The 21,548-nt window shown below is 37.7% G+C and overlaps 1 protein-coding gene across 1 annotated transcript in view; it reads left to right on the top strand.

Moving 5' to 3' along the window:
- Window positions 1-21,548, top strand: part of LOC124546553 (protein flightless-1) — a 204,465-nt gene that overhangs the window by 4,842 nt on the left and 178,075 nt on the right. The window contains exons 2-3 of the mRNA XM_047125044.1: window positions 2,065-2,175; window positions 11,927-12,165. Of these exons, the coding sequence (XP_046981000.1) occupies window positions 2,065-2,175; window positions 11,927-12,165 (350 nt within the window). The remainder of the gene's footprint in view (window positions 1-2,064; window positions 2,176-11,926; window positions 12,166-21,548) is intronic.

Raw genomic sequence — 21,548 nt, 5'->3', positions numbered from 1 at the left:
GATCAGTGCTGCCTTTCCTCTGATCTAGGATCTCATTAATATGATCAAAAATTAAAACAATGAATTCAGGGAACTAAGCACTACATTATCTTCGACACAGACTTCAACTCAGAATTGATTTGCCAATTATCTAGAAACAGTATGTATTTTTTGTCCTGAGAAGACCTTTATTGTAGACCTGCAGTTTTGTTGGCTTTACCAAACCTGTCTTTAGCTGTATTATCCAACAATAATGATCAGAGTGTCTAAGGGCTTGTATAAATACTTTACAGTAGCACATAGTTGAAGACTGATACTGAACTTTTTGGTACCACTCAAAGTAGCAGTGTTTAACATTCGTGCCATGCTAAAAGTGTTCAAAATGTTTAGGACATTATTATCAACTTTACATTTAATACATGTGGTAATATGTCTCCACATTTTAATTGTGTTAGTTTTTGAGGCTGAGACTCTTTTCAGAACTTCCACTAACTTATTGAAAAATTGACCACGTTACCACTAGGTAATCAATACATGCCCAGAATGATTTAACTTCTTCAGGGTTTCTAGCTTCATTAGTTGAACTGCTGCCAGTTCAAAATTTTTGTATGCACTAATTGTGATCAGATCTTTTCTGGTTTTAAATATATTCTACTTGAGATGTAAATACATGATCCAGCACCCATTAGGGTAGCTTTACGTTAGCAACTTGACATTCATATTATGATAGCAAAGTACTGTTAGGTTGATGCCTAAGTTCGTAGCATCTTTTTGTTGCAAGTTGCTATTCTGGTTCCTATGGGTTTATTTATCAATTGCCATTCTTTTTATTTGTTGTTCACTGTTGCTATTTGAGTGTACATATTGTCATTTTGTCAATTGGGATTAGTGAATGGAGCTGTGGACTCTTAGAAAATGGAGTGCCGAGTGGAGAAATTGGAACATTTCCAACATATTCTTCTTGTTTGAGTTGAATAGACAGGTAGCAGCAGTGGAGGCATCCAGAGACATTTTGGACAGGGCACTGCAAGAAAATGGCTTTCTCATTTTAAGGAGGATTGTTTTGACATTAGTGAATCTCCACATTCAGGAGGACATTTGGCAGTTGATGATGATCATTACACCATCTTGCATGCAATGGGGAAAGGCCAAAAATCGGGCGTATGTGTACCGTATGCTCTAAACCAAAATCACAAAAAACAGCAGATGGCCATAAGTGCATCTCTATTTGCTTGTCATCAATTGGCTCATGAACAACACTGACCATCCCTCTCCTTTATTATTACTGGTGATGAAAGTGGTGCCTTTATGCTAACAAAGCCCACACAAAGCAGCAACTCAATATACAAAGATATGTGTGCATCCAAAAGAGATAATGTTATACATCTCTTGGAACAATGGCAGTGTGGTGTACAACGAATTGCTTCCCTGAGGTGTAACCATCATTGCAGGAATTTATTGTCAACAACTGAGACATCTTGCAGATGCAACCAAAGAACAATGACCAGGAAGACTGTGTGAAGTGATGCTACTCCACAATAATGCCCACCTGCTTTCTGCTGGGTTGACAAAATACACTGTATGGGAGTTGGGTTGGGAAATCATTCTGCACCTATCTTATTCCCCTGATCTTGCACCCTCAGATTTCCACCTTTTCTACTCTCTATCAAACAACCATCAAGGAACTTACTTTCTGGATAAAAATGCACTCCAAACATAACAACAATATCTTCACCTCAAAACCATGTGATTTCAACAATCATGGAATCATAAAGTTACCCCAGTGTTGGTAGGCTGTTATAAATAGTGAAGGAAAATATATTACTGATTACTAAAATGTCTGTTATGTGTATCTGTCCTATTGATTTAACTTACAGATAAATATCACGAACTTATGCACTGCCCCAATATATAGACTGTACTCCAGTTCAGTGTGCCTACACCAGTGCTCTGTAATGCATATCAGTGAGCTATTTAAAGACTGTAATTGACCTAAAGCTGGTATATTTTATTTTTAAAGGATTACTTATATTGATGAATTGGTACTCAGCATTACTTTCAGGTGCTTTGTTGTGTTATTTACAGAATGAAAGATTTCCAGAGGCCGTGCGTCTTATGACAGGAGTCCAGTGGTTGAAACTAGATAGAACTAACCTCTCACAAATTCCAGAAGAGCTTGGGAAGCTGCTTAAGCTAGTAAGTATAAGAATTTGACATAGTCATCTATTGAATACTGAAATAAAATTACTTTCCCTTCAATATCTTCTTCAAATAAGAACATTTTAGATTATGCTTAACTGTGAATATTAATTGAAACTACAAATTATTGTAAATAGAAATAATATTTTTCTCCTTCTTTCTTGTATAGAAAGTGAATATAATGTAAATACAACTCTTGTAACACTGAAGGACAATGGCACAGGTTATGTGAAAATCAAACACAGTACTTTCATGGCTCATTAATTGATTTAAATCCGTCTGATGGTGGCCAGCTATAATCCTGTGTAGTTTGTAGTGGAAAGAATACTGAATTGTGAAAAGTTAGAATAATTTGTGATTTTAATTGATGTTTGCTTTAACAGATATTTGTGACACATTAAAACAGTGTAAAGCCTAAAGTTTGCTCCTGTGCCGAGGAGTTTTCCCATCACTGAATTTATTTGCTCACTGGGGCAAGCAGTGTTCAGCTTTCATGAGGACCAGCCAGAAGATATCGGGCAAGAAGTTGTGTACACATTACATCCCCCTCCCCACAGTAATATCTTATCTGTCAAAGGGCAACAATCCACTCCATGAGAGAAGATCTGTATTTATTAATCTTACCAGCAGACAAAGCTAACACTATGATTCTCCTTTCAATGAACCATTACCTAGACAAAAACATTTTTTTACTGAAGCACTCAAAGTACTGAAGATTGCAGAATGCTCATACCGAGTTAGTAAAAGGAAAGGTACCTTCACTCCTGAAGATGAGTGTGTTAACGGACTATGTGCTTAAGCCAAATGCTGCTGTTCACTGTGATGATACAGTGTGTCAAAAGTTCATAAAGAAGCTGTTGCACTGTATCCCATTGTGAGTAGTTTTAATGTGCCCACTTACAGCTTGGTCAAGTATTTAGCATCTGTTCTTAGGCATCATGTCAGAAAATGTTAACACCATATTTCCAGTTCTATGTTCTTTATCCAGTGGTTGAAGTCGTCTTGTCTTGGTCTCTGTGATTTTCTTGTGAGCCTTGTTGTAGTTTCTTTGTTAACTCTTCTTTTTCTTGAAGAATATTGATGTTAATTAGTTAAAAACTGGACATGAAACTGACAAAATTTTGTCATCATGTTATGACATTGACATAGATTTTATTGAATGACAAACATACTGAGTGGGTATGGGTGGTAGGTACATTATCCCCAGTAGTCGCCAATTTATTTATGGAAGATTTTGAAGAAAAGACACTGAGGATGGTGTTTTTAAAACATGCCTGTTTTTGGAAGTACATCAGCGACATCTTTGTGCTGTGGCTACATATAACAGATGCTCAGATTTGTTTCCTGTATCATTTTCATTGCTTTCATTCCAGCATCAGTTTCACAAGGAAGATGTATTGGCCTACAGAAAGGGTGATGGGACTCCAGGGCATGGTGTTTGTCAAAAACTGACATAAACAGGGCTTACACCATCTCAGATGCAGAAGCTTGACACAAGAGCTGGAAAACTGTAAGCTCAAGTTCAAGCAGAATGGTTACACAGACAAATAGCTCTGTCATGCCTTTGAGTCTGAACATTCACTAGAACCAGTAGAAGATCGATGGGTTTCCTAACGTGCTGCGGGCCTCTTCAAGGATAGGTAGCATTTTAAAAATACACTTGGATCAACCAGCCAAGGTTAAAGCACTCCTTGGCTTGGTGAAAGATGACCTAGGACTGAGGATGACCAGCATGTTCCAAATCTTTTGCCATTGTGTCCAAACAATAGATTGTCCCGACTATAGATGTATTGAGCACCATCACCATTTGGGATTATTGCAGCCTGAGAAATCTGCAGTGGCGGAGCACTGTCTTATGAAGGGCCACGTAATGTTGTATAATGAAAGACAACTGTTTGCCTATGCATCTAACTGTTGGGCCTATGTTTTAAAGGAGCAGCTGAAATTGGACTACCAGACAACAATATAAATAGACACAACGGTTACCTTTCAACTAAAATTTAAAACCCTGTTTTATCTGACATTAAAAAAACAGTGGTTCTTGTCTCAGTGGCAGAAAGTATTGACAGTGGTACTCTGTAGTGATTCACTGTCTTTACCAGCTTACACCAATGTGGTTCTGTACCTTCACTTGTGTCGGGCAGCAGTGAGAATTTCTGGTGTGCACACTGTTGGTCTCCCACAGTGTATTAAAGTGCTCGGTAAGCCTTGGTAAGCCCTTGGTATGAATCAGTTTTGTAATGATTAGAAGACAGTTTTCTTATGTGGTAATGGAGGTCAGATGGACTACAGATATATTGTATCTGTTTGTTTATTTGAAGCCCAGAAATCTTGTACTTTGTAGCCACAAAGATATGGTACTGATGTTAATTACATGTCTGTACATTATATTTGCAAACAACAGCAAATGTTTAGTAATGACAGCGATAACCGAACATTTATCTTAAGCAGCTAAATAGATTAAAATGTACATGAAGATTCAGGACACACATTGTGCAAAATACTGTAGTGGCTACAATAGCATGAATGGCTAAAGACTCTCCGTCTATTTTAATATCCTAAAATATAGAAGCTACATGATGATATCTTAATAGGACTTGTTACATATAAGTGCAAGCATATTATTTCTGTATACCTCTACAAAGCAGTGACCATTATAAATTCTACCTTAAGTGGGAGGAAAGCATAAAAAGTAATTATCTAGATGATCAGGCTGCAGACCTGACAAAAATATCATTAGTTAATATGCCAGGGAAGTCTACGTAGTTTCATGAGTCTTACTTGCCCTCAGAGGTAAAAGCTTCAGAAAGAATTCATTGCCATGCTGTTCGATGAAGGTATCATGCTTATAATAAAAGTGCTGGCTAGCACAAGAGATTTTCACATGCTAATGTAAAAAATACTATGTTCAGAAGCAACCTTTGTGATAATCATGCGGTTATTAGCAATATCCGGCACTAACACTGAAAAACCAGATGATACTAACAATGCCACTGACTTGGTGTACTCTCTTAGTTGTAAATAGAGCTCTGCCGACACTAAGAACATGACTGTAGTGTTCTTAGCTACTTCGTGGTGACTGTAAGCCATTTGACGATAAATACATAATAGTGGTCCGGCATAATAATTTTATTTTTAAAATATACCCTTCTCAGATGATATGTTTTAATAGTCTTGAAATTCGTGAGATTTGTGCTGCAGAGCACCATGTATCTAAAACATTCCAGTGTTCTTTTACAAGTATTACATTTCCTCTCTATTAAGATTATCACTCCTTTTAAAGCAGTATTCAGCTAAAATGCACTTACAATGTCCACATTGCTAGTGGTATGTGCTGATGTTGGCAATTTATTTATGTTGGTCACATTCAATTGGGTGATAGTCTGTGGAAGCCAGTGGTAGCCAATGATAATCAGTGGATCTAATGACTTCTTTTGGTGAAAGATACTAATTTGACTTCTTTTGGAGAAATATACTAATTGATTACATTTGTTTTTGAAATGGAGAGTGGAAAGAAAACTGTGCTGAGAAGAGCGAGCAGTAGTGAAGCCTGAGACTCACATTATGTTGGAATGTGACAATTTGGTTGTGAGTTGGTGAAGCCAGCAAATCTCATCACAGTAATATAACTGCTATAATAGATTTATGTGTAGTGTAGACCGATTACAACTTTCATCATTATAATAAACTAATTGTGTGCCTTATTTCCAATCTTGCCAAACATGGTTAAATTCTAAACTACTGGAACAAAATATCAGCTAACTTTATTTGTGAACAATGGGAATTTACGAATGAGCATTGTGACTGACTGCTGGTTCTCAGTTTGCCATATTCAGTTCCCGTAGCTCATCACGTGAGATGTTACCAATATTGGCATACAATGCAACAGCCACATACAGCATAACTGCACTTTTACCCTGTATTCTTTATATGTTTCAATCTGCTTCTTATCTATTTCCTCTTAATAGCACCTCCGTAGGCACAAACCATTGCACGCTGCTCCAAGTTATAACTTTAGCTCAGCCTTTGCTACGAATTTTGAAATTTATATTTTATAGGCCACAAGAAATGAAAGGTTGTGGAAATCTTTGTTTCGTGTCAGTCACAAATAGGATTGTTACATAATTTATTCTGAATTACATTGTTCTTTGAAACTTCAGTCCCCCCCCCCCCCCCCCCCCACCACAATTTTCTGTTTGTTTCCACTTATCTTCAGTGGATGCGTTTATTCTCATGGCTGGGGAATGTTCTTATATGGAAATCCAAAACTTATGTAGATCATAAGCTCTCTTACATTCTTGAGCAGTACCTGCATTAGAAGCTAAAATGGATAACTAAATCAAGGAATATTTACAATATATGGTTCTTTCTCGACATATGTCCACACACCTGCAGTCTATTATATCAAGGGACCGATGACCTCAGCCGTTTGGTCCCATAAGACCTTACCACAAATTATTATTATTATTATTATTATTATTGTTATTGTTGTTATATCAGTCGGACTTGTTTCCAGTTGAAGTTGGTGTCATATATCCTCATTTTATCCTTCCTGGTTTCTTGAAGACAAGGCTGAAGGTATAATATTTCATTTTCTTGGAGATAATAGTGGCTAATGTAGCCAGTGTAACTCTTTCTATGTCATCTGACAAAATTGAGGAAGCTATGTTTCATAAAGTGTGGTCATTATAGATAATGGTAAAGTTTTGTCCTACAGTAACTCATGAATGACAAATGATAGAATTTAGAAGCTGCTTGCATTGTGTTGGTGATTTTACACTTTGTGGTGATGTCTGAACAAAGAAAGCAATCGAAGTATTTGAAGTTGTCTACTATGTTAATTTCCTAATTACCAAACTTCAAGGGGATTGTTTAGGGATTTCAAGTTACTGACAAGCAAGCTGTTTTTGTTGTACTGCAGATCTTTTCCATTTTCTGAAACTCTATTTGCCAGTGGCCTAGCATGTCATGGATAGCTTCCGATTCTCCTCATATAAAGTCGTGATCGAAAAACAAGACTTCTGCAATGTGATCTTAACTGTTTTTATTACTGCATCCTTTATAATTGTGAAGAGAAGAAGTGATAAGCAAATTCTTTGTTTGACTCTCTTTATAATTTTAAATCTTTTTGTTGTTATTTGAATACAGCTCTTTGTGTTACAACATACTTACGTTATTTGAGACGCGAATTGACGTGCCACTGTTTTGGATTTCAAACATTCTATTATGTATTATTGCCCATTATGCTGGAAACAACTGCACTGTGGTAATTAAAATTTATTTATAAATCCTACCTATAGCCACAAAAATAAATTTATTGAAAGTTGCAAATTGTCACCCTCGAGAATCCATGGATCAGTTTACAGATGCTTTGGCTATCATATGGTTTCTTGCTTCAGAGTGACATGGAGAAAATGAATGTAACGTAACATAGTTCTTAATTACAACACACATGGAAACTATATGGTATAAAATGTTTGTATCAAAGTCACTCACATACTGATAACTAGAAACCAGATTATATGCATCATAAAAACCTTAAAATATGCTTGCAAATATGCATGAAAAATGCTTAAAAATGAATGAAAAGTGTCAAAATAATAATAAACATGGTAGTTACTGCATGCATTATATCTCAAAGTCGAACCTGTGCATATCAGTTATGAGGAAGAGCGCTGGCCGCGCAAAAAATCGGTACATTTAGAATGCTGATATCATTTTCTGAATACTTTGTGGTAGATGTTGGGAAGGGGGCCTTTCTGGGATTATTTTCTAAAAATTTACAAAATGGGGATGCATACTGTGTTTCAAGAATTGTTCCTTCTTCGCTATTGTTGTTGGTAATAAGCGGATGCGTTGCGAGTGAGTTGCAGTGAAACAGTCGATATGTGCAGGACCATCTTTGAGATATATCACACACAGAGGGATATGCTCAAAAACTTCATAATATTTTATTTAAAAAACAGCATACAATCATGATTTTTTTGAACAGTATTAACTTTTGATTAATACTGTTGGACCAAAGCATCATTTAAAATTTATTTTACATTTTTCTACTATTGTAAACATCAGTGACCAAGTACTGTTCCAAATGTTTGGTAGTAAGTTTGTCTTCGTTCACTCTAAACATTTTTATAAACAGAAAAGGGCCGTTCTACATCAATTGAGGTAACTGGGCAGTACAGTATTTGAATTTAGGTGCTCACTTACTGTTTCTCATAAAAGTTCACCAGTTCCATTAATGAAACTATCAAATTGGCGCAAGGGTTCAAACCCCAGGGTTATTGTTTTAAATTTTTTCAAACTTTTGTTGAAGTTTTGTTGGGAATACCTCCGGCAATGTTGACTTCACTAGAATAATTTTATTCATTAACTGAATAGATTCATTCAATGCCAAACCTTGAGTTTCAAGCTTTTTAATTCTTGCAGATAAATGGGAAAAGTGAGTGCTAATCACAGCAATGTCTTTTTTAATACCAGAATCATTAAAAGCCTCCTTGCACTGGCAAACCGCCAAAGTCTGTGTATTATCGAAGTCGTTTACTACCCATTTAATGGCCTCGAAATGTTCATTTTAAACAACACAGCTTTGACCCATGTACCCCAACGAATTACCACTGGTTAGGGAGGTAAAGGCTCACTTGGTAGTTTCTATTTGTAGGTCTTGATGCGAGGAGCCTTTAGAAACACTTTCTTTGTGGATGAAATCAGTTTATTTACATTCACAAACGTGGAATGTACTTCTTCAGCAAGGTGATGTACTCCGTGAGCAAAGCACATCACATGAATCAAATTGGGATAAAATACTTGGAGGGCTTTTTCTGCTTGAATCATATGGGTAGCAGCATCTGAAATAAACACAAACACCCTTTCATTGGCAGAAGATTCTGGAAATATTTTACTAATACCCTCATTCACGAATCTGACGATCGTAGAATGATTTACTTTTTCAAGTTTTTTTGCAGACCGCTAAATAGGAAGAAGGGGGCTCTTCTTTTAAATCTCTAACAGTTAAATATTGTTCCTATGTAATTTTTACGCAATGTCGATCTGCTTTATTTTGATTTAAGCATGCGCAGAAAGTCTTTGAGGATAGGGTTTGCAAGTTTGTGAAGAGAAATATTGCTTGCAATGAATGCTTCACATAGATCTATGTTAAACCAGCTGTTTAGGTTACCTTTGGATTACCTTTTTTGTTACCTTTGGACAAATCCCTGCTTTTCCAACTAGCTGTTGTCAGAAGTTGTTGTCATGGTCCTTTCTTCTGTATTCCTGTGATATGAGGACTTGTCTTCACATGCTGGTCTCTTGGAAACCTCTCTCTCTCTCTCTCTCTCTCTCTCTCTCTCTCTCTCTCTCTCTCTCTCTCTCTCTCTCTCTCTCTTTTTGTGACGTTTTTGTCTCAAACTCAACAATATAAAAAAAATTCCGTCATATGTACCTTTTGCAGGATGGCCAGCTATCCATGACTCGATGCTTTTTTTTCGGGCAGCATGGCGCACAACACGTTACACACTACATGTCGTAAACACGTTCAACTGTGTACAAGTAAATAGAACACTAAATTGAAACAATGGACATGCGTCTAAAAGCTTGCATAATTTAATTTAATTGTTGCTGACGCCTACAGTATGACAGCGGAGGGGATTAACCGTGGGCACAGGAGCATTGACTCTGTCTACCTGTTCCTGTTCCTCCTCTGTAATGATTTTGTTAGGCAGTGGCCTCTTGGTTAGCAGTGGCATACAGTTCTAGGTCACAGCCAATCTGAGAGATATCAAAACTAGATTGAGCTAGAGACCGCCTGTCTAAATTTTTAAAATATTGTATAGAGCAAAAATATGCATCGTCACTAGTTTTTAGTTAAAATATGCAATAACTGGTGAAAAGGAGCCAAATATGCAAATGCTTATGCAACATGCAAATGCATATAATCCAGTCTCTACTGAGAACTGTGCCCCTTTGGTGTCAGTGAAGCACATAGACACTAAATTTGCATTTTATTTAATGAATATTCATTGGTTGAACTATGTTTAACGTATTCTCTGTAGTCATATTTGCGCTGTCTTATATATTATCTAGTTTGGATTCATTCAGACCATTCTTGACAAATGTTGGGTTTTCACAAATGAACACACATCAAAAAAAGTTTTGCATCACCCCGGTTTCCAGAACTCCTGAAGATAGACATTGACTGTGGGTATTGTATCACAGACACAGTCCGTTTGACTGTTCAGAGATGTCACTAAACCCTCCCAAAGATATAAAAAACCATGCACGAGCAGCGCCTATTAGACGGAGGGGGTCCGACAGTCGATCAGTTCCAGTCATTCCACCAGGAAGGAGGTGCACGGCACATGTTGTCTGTAGTTCAACCATACCTAGATGATCAATACAGCAGTTTGATCACATTCGCATTGTTACTTTTTGCCAGGAAGGGCTCTCAACAAGGGAAGTGTTCAGGCGTCTTGGAGTGAACCAAAGCGACGATGTTCGGAAATGGAGGAGATACAGAGAGACATGAACTGTCGATGTCATGCCTCGCTCAGGCCGCCCAAGGGCTACTACTGCAGTGGATGACCGCTACATACAGATTATGGCTCAGAGGAACACTTACAGCAACGCCACCAAATTGAATAATGCTTTTCGTGCAGCCACAGGATGTTGCATCACAACTCAAACTGTGCGCAATAGGCTGCATGATGCACAACCTCACCCCCGATGTCCGTGATGAGGTCCATCTTTGCAACCACGACACAACGCAGCACGGTGCAGATTGGCCCACAACAAGCCGAATGGACTGCTCAGGATTGGCACTATCGGACATGCCTAGGATAGATTAAAAAGGGCTGTTATGGACAATGTGACCCACCAACCACTCTAAGGTATCTACGCCAAATCGCCGTTGAGAAGTGGAACAATCTGGACCAACAGTGCCTTGATGAACTTGTGGATAGTATGCTATGACGAACACAGGAATGCATCAGTGCAAGAGGACGTGGTACTGGGTATTGGAGGTACTGGTGTGTACAGCAGTCTGGACCACCACCTCTGAAGGTCATGCTGTATGGTAGTACAACATGCAATGTGTGGTTTTCATGAGCAATAAAAAGGGCGGAAATGATGTTTATGTTGATCTCTATTGCAGTTTTCTGTACAGGTTCTGGAACTTTTGGAACCAAGGTGATACAAAACTTTTTTTGATGCGTGTAAAATAAGTGTATGTTATCTATGCTAGCAGTACTCTGTCTTCCCATGTTATCTGCATACATGTCTGTATGCTGTCTCATTATTGACCAAGCCCTGATGAAGCATATTATTTAAACTATTCATTTCCTGTTTTACTACTAAGTTCACAATTTTTTTGCCTTTTTGTTTGATTCCTGATCAGTCATAAGTTACGGAGCTTGTTACAGTGACGTGATACCATAAGTGACTATCTCAGATCCATAATGGTTTTCAATTGTTTTGAAGTGTTAGCAAATGAGTGATGTCAAGTAACAGAAGTTACAGTGGGATTGGAGGAAATATTAAAGACAGTGATTTCAGAAGCTAGAATGAATAATTCACCCTGCAGCACACTACATGCGGTTGTGAAAGTCCTCGACATTTAAAATTGTACAGGCAGTGCATGTATTGTATGCTCACATATGGTTTTAATTTTCCAGTAAATTTTTTTTCAGTATCTACTGTACATACAATCATTATAAGTGGTCCATAATAGTGATTAGTGGTATTTAATTTCCAGGAACATTTGTCCCTTGTACGGAATGATTTGGAAAAGCTGTATGGTGAATTGACAGAACTTGCATGTCTAAGAACACTCAACATCCGCCATAATAAAGTGAAAAGCTCTGGAATCCCAGCTGATTTGTTTAATCTTGAAGAGCTGACCACACTTGACTTGAGTCACAATAACCTGAAGGAAGTGCCAGAGGGTCTAGAGAGAGCAAAAAGTTTACTTGTCCTTAACCTGAGTCATAATCAGTAAGTATTTGCTTTAGGTGTTTGCATAACTGCATTAGTTTGAGTTAATACTATATATTTAAAACATTTTATTTGAGTCTTTTCATGATGCATACTTGTTCACAATGAACAGTTTTTGTTTGACAAACTTTTCATATGTAATAATTAGTTGTTTTATTCTAATATCTTTCATTTTAAGTTGGTACAAAATTCATAGTGTTTTTGTTTTGCATGTTACTACTCCTGTTGCTATGAGTTTATGTATTGACTGTCAATTTTTATTTGTAGTTCACTGTTACTGTTTGAGTTTATGTATTGTAATTTTGTGATTTTGAGTTAGTGAAGTGAACTGTGGATGCTAGAAACTGGGGAGCCAAGTGGAGAAATCTGAACATTTCTGACATATTCTTCCGTTTGAGTTCAGTACAGGGGTGACAGCACTAGAGTCGGCCAGAAACATTTGTTCTGTGTATGGGGATAATGCAAGTGGATAGTGTGGAACAAGGAAGTGGTTTTCTTGTTTTGAAGAGGATCATATTGACATTAGTGACTCTCCATGCTCAGGAAGACCGTTGGGGTTTGATGATGGTCATTGAAATACATTAATCCACAATGATATACATCAGTATACTCGAGAACTAGTAAATATGATGAACTTTGATAATTCCACCATCATGTGACGTTTCCATGCAATGGAGAAGATTCAAAACTTGGTTGTACGGGCACCACATGCTCCGAGCCACAAACATAAAAACCAGTGGGTGGTCGCATGGGATTTCTGCTTGCCCGCCATCAACTGGCTCATGAACAGGACCAACCATTCCTCATGAACAAGAACAACCATTCATATCCTTTATTGTTACTGGTGATGGGAAACAGTGCCTTTGTGCTAATATAAGAAAAAGAAAGGAGTGATCGAACTCAAACAAAGCAACAACTCCCTGTACAAAGACCTGTGCGTATCTACAATAGATAACACTATGCATCTGGTGGAACAGTAATAGCGCAGTGTACTACAAATTGCTTCCCCCAGTTGTAACCATCAGTACTGACATATATTGTCAACACCAAGATGTCTTGCAGATGCAGTACTAGAACAACAATCAGGAAGACTGTGTGAAGTGCCGCTCCTCAGTGATAATGATCACCTGCTTTCTGCTACACTGACAAAAAACACTGTGCAGGAGTTGGGTTGGGAAGTTATTCCAAACCCACTGTATTCACATGATCTTGCACCGTTAGAGTTTCACCTTTTCCACACACTATTGAATAACCTTCAAAGAACTTTTTTCTGGATGAAAATACTCTCCAAACATGGCTCGACAATTTCTTTGCCTCAAAACCACATAATTTCTACAGTTGTGGAATCAAAAAGTTACCACAGTGTTGGCAGACTGTTGTAAATAACGAAGTAGAATATAATGTTATTGATGGCTAAAGTCTCTGATGTGGGGATCTGTTGTGTTTATTAAATTTATGGATAAATGCCATGGACTTATGCACCAACCTAATACATTGTGATAATTTCTCTTTTCAGTTGATTGATTGGAAGGGTGAGAAACTTTTGCCTCTAAGTCTCCTTTGTAATTTCTCTCACTTCAAGATTTTTCCTTAACATTTATGCTATTTAAAGAAAGAATTCCATGTTTGGGATTCTGTCTTTAATTTTATATTTAACATGTCTTGCTTAATTTATTAGCTTATAATTTCTAAGTATCTCTTATACGAAAGTGAGAAATATTTTATTTATAACTACAATGGAAATTCCTGGATCGCGCAGTGCATAAAATAAGGAAAAGGCAATCATTCACCAATAGTAGATCGATGCACAGAGCACAGTAACACATAACAAGCTACAGCATTCACACTAGCTTTCGGGCACTAGCTCTTTATCTAGCAATAGAACAGTAATGCAAGCTAGAAGAAGAGCTCGTGCTTGAAAGCCAGTATGAATGCTTTTTTTTCTGTTATATGTTACTGTGCTCCTCGCATCGATCCGCTAGAGGTGAGTTGTTGACTTTCCCTTATTTTATGTACTGCTAAATATTTTGTTTATGAGTTGAAGAATTATAATTTTCAAAATAATCACAACAGCATTTTAGGCATCTCTTCCATTTGCCCATGATTCTTTTTATTCCTCATTCATAAAAATTATGTGACTGCTGGAGGCATGGTTACATTAATCATTTGTGTATCCAGTGCAAACTTGCACCATCTTGAATCATTCTTCTGACTACCGGAAAAATGAAAATTGCAACATGATGCGTGTAGGGCATAAAGCATAGTCACTCTAATATCTATGCCACTTTTTCTTTATTTTCTTCTTTTTTGTCCCTCTTTCCCCAGGAATGGCACAAAAGTGCATGAAAGGTTACGGAACATCAAAAGAAAGCAATTGATTGACCCATCCTGATAGCCACACTTTAACTTGCTGCTTCTGGTGTTCTGGGAAGTCTGCTGGTTCTAGATCAAATTGTCCTGGTGGATTATGCTGCTTCTGGTGTTGTGGGAAGTCTGCTGGTTCTAGATCAAATTGTCCTGGTGGATTAATGATGAGGACCAGCGTGCCAGCTGGCCTGGATGTGATTTTTAGGCAGTTCCCCACATCTGACTAGGTAATACTGGGCTAGCACCCGTGTCTTGACTGCACGCTCCTACATGAGATAACACTATTTGCAGACAGTTGGGGTACACACATTCCTTCCCAGAGGAGAGGGGGGAAGAGGTCTGGGGTGGGGGGAGGAGGGCATTAGTGATGATAGGAAGGACATACTGCCACTCTCTACCATTAACACTAGTAATACCAATAATTAATATGCTGACCCCATAAAGATGTGGGATAAATGACCAGGGAAAAGAAGTAGAACAAATCCATTAAGACGGAAGGGATCTTCACACGACATTCAGAAGTTGTTAACAAATTCATTGTCACTTGGATTTTTTCTAGCATTCGTTCACAGAACTGTCATCACATCAGAAGAAGAAGAAGAAGAAGAAGAAGAAGAAGAAGAAGAAGAAAGTAAAAATTATCAGTTTGTAATGAATTCATGCATTAGTAGACTGTATTAGTCAAAGGAAAGGACGAATATGATTTTACCATGTGTTTGGCAAATGTGTAAGATTCTGAAGGTGTTGTCATGTCGTATTGCACTGCAAGCTGGTTGCTTCCTGTAAAACAACATTCACAAACACTTTACCATCCAGTGTGTGACATTCATGACATACAGGATGCAATGGAGAATGGATTTTTCTTTGTCTGCAAATTACTACTGGTCTGAAACTTTGAAAGATGAATCTTGGAGCTAAGCATAGACCAACACACAGTTATGTTATACGCAATGAAGGGAAAGATTTTACTCTAACTGTGTATTACTTTTTGCACATATATTATCAGAAGTATCCTAATTATTATTAGATAGTTTATTTTCATTAATTCATACTTAAAAAGCATTAAATAAATATAAAAAAAATGTTTGCCAATTGTGACACATTAATGAACACACAATGGAGCCAGTTCTTACATTAATTTTTGGGGCCATGTCATTTTTCATCCATCACAAGGAGAAGATAATTTGACTTTTCTTTGCCCATGATTGCTACAAAACAAAATGTAATGCCTTGCCTCAACATTAGAAATATGGTAACTAAACACCAGCTTCAGTTGTGTTATGTTATGTTTTACAGTCTTAACCAGTTTCATTTAGTGACTAATAATCATGAAATGTTGTACCTATATTGGAAATTCTTACCAAACCTTTTGAGTCAGTTGAAAGAACAGTGGGACTCAAAAGAGGAAAGATATGGAAGTCCTAAAATCTCTCTACCAGTGTTAGTTGTTATACTTTGTCAGAATTTAGTCATTAGACTGATTGATGAGTAGTGGGGCTCCCATCTGTAGATCAGAATTGTTCCTAACAATGGCCATGTGCCCTAACAAACACCTATCACAGTTAAATTTTTGATGAAAAGCTTATACAGTTAATGCGGAGAAACTTGGAAATAAGAACAGTTCCTGTGTAAGTTTCACTAGAGTTATTTTGTAAACACCAGTTAATTGTTCTTATTAGGTTTAAGTCATACATATTCACTTTTGAAATCACAATACTGCTTTTTTATACACATAAGTCCTATACCATAGACATGCGTTTATTGATTCTCTCTGAATAAATCACTCTTGGTTGCAAAGTTGCAAAATTTTGTAGTAAATTTCCTACACTTATTGCTGTTACAGACATACACTTAAGCATAAAGCTTAATTAAACCCAACACAGTTTGGTCTGTTGTACTTCAATGGGAATGTAAAACTTTGCCAAAAGTCAGTATTTACAGAACACTCTTGATTTTAAGTACGTTTTGTGCTGACCATACTATATGAATCTACTTCGGACTTCACCACCAAAATACAATGTCATTCACTGCCATGGCAGTTTCCATTCTATAAAGGTTTTCAGCACGTCACATCTTGCATCTCTCAAATATTGAAAAAGAAACACTTTTAATTGTTTGCACCAAAGCTGCTACTTATTTATTGTATAACTAATTTCAGGCTTTCCCCATTTTCACAAACCAGCATGACACACAATGGAACTCCATCAAGTACAAATTCTCCAATATACGAGGGTGGTTTGAAAAGTTCTTGGAATGGAATAGAAAAAAAGTACTTAGATGCTGAAACTTTTTTATTTTTCAATGCAGTCTCCTTGTAGATTAATGCACTTGGTCCATCGATGTTCCAGTGCCTTGATCCCATCTTGAAAATGAGTTTCCTCCTGGCCTGCAAAATAGTTGTCAACTCTGGCTATCAATTCTTTGTTTGAAGCGAATCTTCATCCACCAAGAAAAATTTTCAGTTTTGGGAAGAAATGGAAGTCTGATGGAGCCATATCAGGTGAATAAGGTGAGTGTGGCAACAATTCGTACCTTAGTTCATGTGATTTTGCCATGGTGATGGCACGTGTGTGGGCGTGCATTGTCTTGTTGGAAGATGACTTCCTTCCTTGCCAGACCTGCCATTTTTTCACCTATTTTTTGTTTCAATTTGTCCAGGAGGTTAGCATAGTATTCTCCACTAATTGTTTGCCTAGTGGGGAGATAATCTAGAAACAGAATCCCCTCCGCATCCAAGAACACTGATGCCATGACCTTTCGCACTGAAGTTAAATGTCTTTTCTTTCTTTGGTGGTGGAGAATCAGTATGTTTCCACTGCTTTGACTGTTGTTTTGTCTCTGGGGTATGGTGGTGCACCCAAGTTTCATCTGTGGTCACAAACCAGTGCAAAAAATCTTGTTCGTTTCTTCTAAAACGGGCCAAACATTGTTCCGATATGTCCATTCTCATGTGTTTTTGATCCAAAGTCAAGAGTCGTCGCACCCATCTTGCAGATAATTTTTTCGTTTCTAATTCTTCAGTTAAAATGTACTATACCCTTTCAGATGACAGCTGGCAGGCGTGAGCAATTTCACGCGCTTTCAATTGGCAATCTTCCATGACCAATTTGTGCTCTTTTGCAATGATTTCTGTAGTAGTGACACATCGTGGGTGACCACTGTGTGGGTCATCATCTAAGCTCTCCCAACCAAATTTAAATTCATTTGTGCACTTGGCAACAGTTGAATATGAAGGAGCAGAGTCCCCCTGTGTATTCTGGAAGTCGACATGAATGTCCTTTGCTTGCATACCTTTCTTTATGAAGTAGTTGATCATAGCTTGAATCTCAATTTTTTCCATCTTCACACATCACAATGTGGGAACAACAACATGGCCACGTCACTGCCACAGCTCTCTTCCAAGAGCACTAATGTGGCATGTCTTTACAGGCAACAGTCCAATGATTATTACGTGAATTACTCGCTGTGCTAGCACTGATCTCTCATGGTGATTCTGAGAACTTTTCAAATCACCCTCATGTAAGAAATATCATTGTCACATGAATCAAATCTGGTGATGATGAAGATCTTAGCTAAATCTCCAGTGTGGTGACATAAACTGAACTGTCAATGCCAGGTATATCCCAGATACAAAAGTATGTGCCTTGTGAAACTTTGCAGGTCTTGAAGTAGTCAGCCAATAAATAAACAGCAGCTTTGGATGCAAGAAATTAAAAATGTATTTTCTTCAATGTCCAAACTTGCATTAGCCATGTGGCATCCCAAAGAGAATTACCAGTGGGAAAAAAGGTACACCATTCCAACTATGTGGAGCCTATGTAGTACACTTAGAAGCAGCAGAGCGAGTTTTTGACTAGTTAGAACATAAGTATAGGTGCATAAAAAACTAAGTATAGGTGCATAAAAAACTAAAGAAAAGCATAGGTAATAACAGAAATCGTAAAATATGAAATATAGAGCTAATTCAATTTGGAAAAAATATTCATCAAATTGAGAGATAACACTAAGGTGCAAGGGAGTTATGGGAGAGAGACATGAATAACAGTAATATACTAAAGACTAGTGTGAGTTGAGACTGGGTAATTCAAAGCTAACATCAGTGACACAGTATTCTTCTGATTCAGTTGATAAAAAAATTGATTTGAGAGATGTGAATGAGAGAAGATATTGTTGCATAAGCCTTGCCTTCTTTTTACTCTAATTTTCAGACAGTCAAGCTAACAAGTTTTAAGAATCTGATTGTAATTAAATGTCAGGAAATATGGGTGTAGAAAAGTACTTTACATAGAAAATTTGTAGGAATGTGTAGGCCCATTTATTGAAAATATTCTTCTTGACTTCGCCAGCTGCTTTCCAGATTCTTTTTTTATGATGTCCATAATGTTTCTGTTCATTTTATGCTAGATATCTTACTTTTGTGGGATAGTTTTTATGCCAGTTTCCATTTCAAAGTCATAAAGTCATGATCAGAAGGTGCATGGAAATCCCTGTAAGTCATCTAGATTCAGATTTTCATGATTTCCGTAGATTGCTTCCAAATAAATGCCAGAACAGCTCCTTCCTACACCTTTGTTGACACTAAGCTTGTACTCCATCTTTAATGATTGTGACTTCTATGACGTGTTAGTACAAGGGCTGTTCAAAAAGTATCCAACTTTTATTTATAAAATCAATCATTATTTAGTTACAATTGTTTTACACTAGTCATCTTCAAAGTAATCCCCTTCAGCTTTTACACAACTCTCCCAATGCTGCCAGCACTGCTTGAAGCATCGCTGGAAAGCCTCTTTTGGTTGGTCTGCAGCTGCTCCATCGAATTCTGCATAATGTCTTCTCTGTTTTGAAATCTGGTCCCTTTTGGAGTCTCTTTCAATTTAGGGAAAAGACAGAAGTCACTCAGTGCTAGGTCAATAGAATAGAGAGGCTGACAAATCACAACTGTCTTGTGTTTTGTCAAGAAACTCTGATGGGTTGCATTATCATGGTGAAGGTGCTAACTGCTCTCTGCCCACAATTCCGACCATTTGCACGTCAGTGCTTCATGGTGTCACCAAACCTCTTGGTAGTACTCCTTATTGACATTACTACCTTCTGGGCTGTACTTGTGGTGGACCATGCCGTTGGAGACAATAGAAGTTAGCATGACTTTCACATTGCTGTGGATCTGTCTCCTTGATTTGGTTCTTGAGGATGACGAATGCTTCCATTACGATGAGCGGAACTTGAGCCAGTATTACTACTCAGGGCACATATTTGTTGAAAGCACCGATGATGGCTGTTAATCAGTTGAAATCTATTTGCAAAAGTGAATAAATAAAACATGATTTTGCAACTGGTTACTGCTTATTTGGTAATTTTATGGTTTACGGTTGTTGCACAACTTGGGAACCACATGGAGCCCACCATTCATGAGTGGAACTTTGTTTATGGGCTGTACCCATAAATGCAGGACTCATCACTTGTGATCACAGCGTTAGGAAAGTTTGGATTACTGTTCACAGTATCCAGCATGTCCTGTGTGATCTCTGAATGAAGTTGCTCCTGCACGGTTGTTTGTAACTGTGGCACTAATTTTGCTGAGTTCCTCTGGAGGTCCAGGTGTTCCATTAAAATGGAATGAATAGATACAGTACTAATTTTAACCTTATCGGCAAGTTCTCTGATTGTGATTCATCGATCTTGCATTGCCAGGATTCTTACGTGATCAATAACAACCTTATTTGTGGATGTTAATTGCCTACTTGAACGTGCTTCACTCTTCATTGATGAGCGGCCATGTTTGATATGGTTGTACTACTCCTTTATCTGTATGGTACCCATTGCTTCGTCCCCAAACACTTTATGAATTTTGTGGATTGTTTCAACTTCAGACTCACCAATCTTAAAACAAAATTTGATGCAATAATATTGTTCCACTTTTTCTTTCATTTTGTCCACAGCACAAATTCAGTTGTATACCACTTACATCTGTTCATTTGTTAATATATAGCCAGTGACTTGTTGTTTCCATAGTCATGAAAAAAGTCAGGCACATGCACTGCATACGCCTACAAATGTTCAACAACAAAAAATAAGGTTGGATACATTTTGAATAGCCTAAATACTTCAATCCATTAGCAGAAATATAACATTTATATATTCCAATGAAAAATATGTAGTGGACGATAGGTGAACGAATGTGTAAAGTTGAGTCGTGGAATTGGCTGGTCAATAGGAACTAATTAATACTGAGTACACATACACTTACACTGAACCAGCATTGCAGCTTTATGCCTATTTTAGTGTTGTGACCCAATGAAACTACTTTCATCCAGCTGTAACTGTGGGATCTTTGATTGGTCGATGAGGTGGCATGTAGAAACTGTAACTAATGAAATATTGGTTCACTTTATTACATTAATGAATAAAAGATTTACTTAACTTCAACAGACTTCTTTGCCACAGGAATACTGTATAATTTACAACCATCATTGACTCTAAGAGTATCACTTGATGCGCTAAGTGTAACAGACTGTTCTCTTGAGGTACAAAATTAATCATTTACAACAGTAGAAGTACAGGGTCTACGTAATGCCTGGAACACTTTCAATTGCAGTAGAGCGTCTATTATCCGAAGTAATTGGGGGACATGGGTGTTCGGAAAACTGGTTTGTTCGGATAATCGAACTGTACATGTTTATTTGCCAAAAAGAAGTACTGTACAGTAAATTTATTCATAAAATCCTTCAAACTGCGTGGAGCGGCACGCCTCAACTCTAAGCTGGCGCAGCTGTTGCTACTTCTACTGCCAGTGCCAAGCCGACAGAAGTGTGCCGATTGTTGAAACACAGAGACTGGCGGCTTGGCCGCCTTGTGAAGGCCCCATTAGAAGCAATGTTCCGCCAGCGGTGGCCCAGTGCGGCGACTACTATGGGGAACTTGGTTTGGGAGTGAGGGGGATGATGGATGGTAGGGTGGGAGAGTAACAGGTGCGAGCGAGTACACAGTTCAGTTAAGCGGTCGTTCGGTTGACCGAC

This window comes from Schistocerca americana, chromosome 1 (genome assembly GCF_021461395.2).
Source record: "Schistocerca americana isolate TAMUIC-IGC-003095 chromosome 1, iqSchAmer2.1, whole genome shotgun sequence".
In the NCBI taxonomy this organism is placed as follows: domain Eukaryota; kingdom Metazoa; phylum Arthropoda; class Insecta; order Orthoptera; family Acrididae; genus Schistocerca; species Schistocerca americana.
The sequence above is the reverse complement of the archived record's forward strand: the minus strand, read 5'-3'. Positions and strand labels throughout refer to the sequence as shown.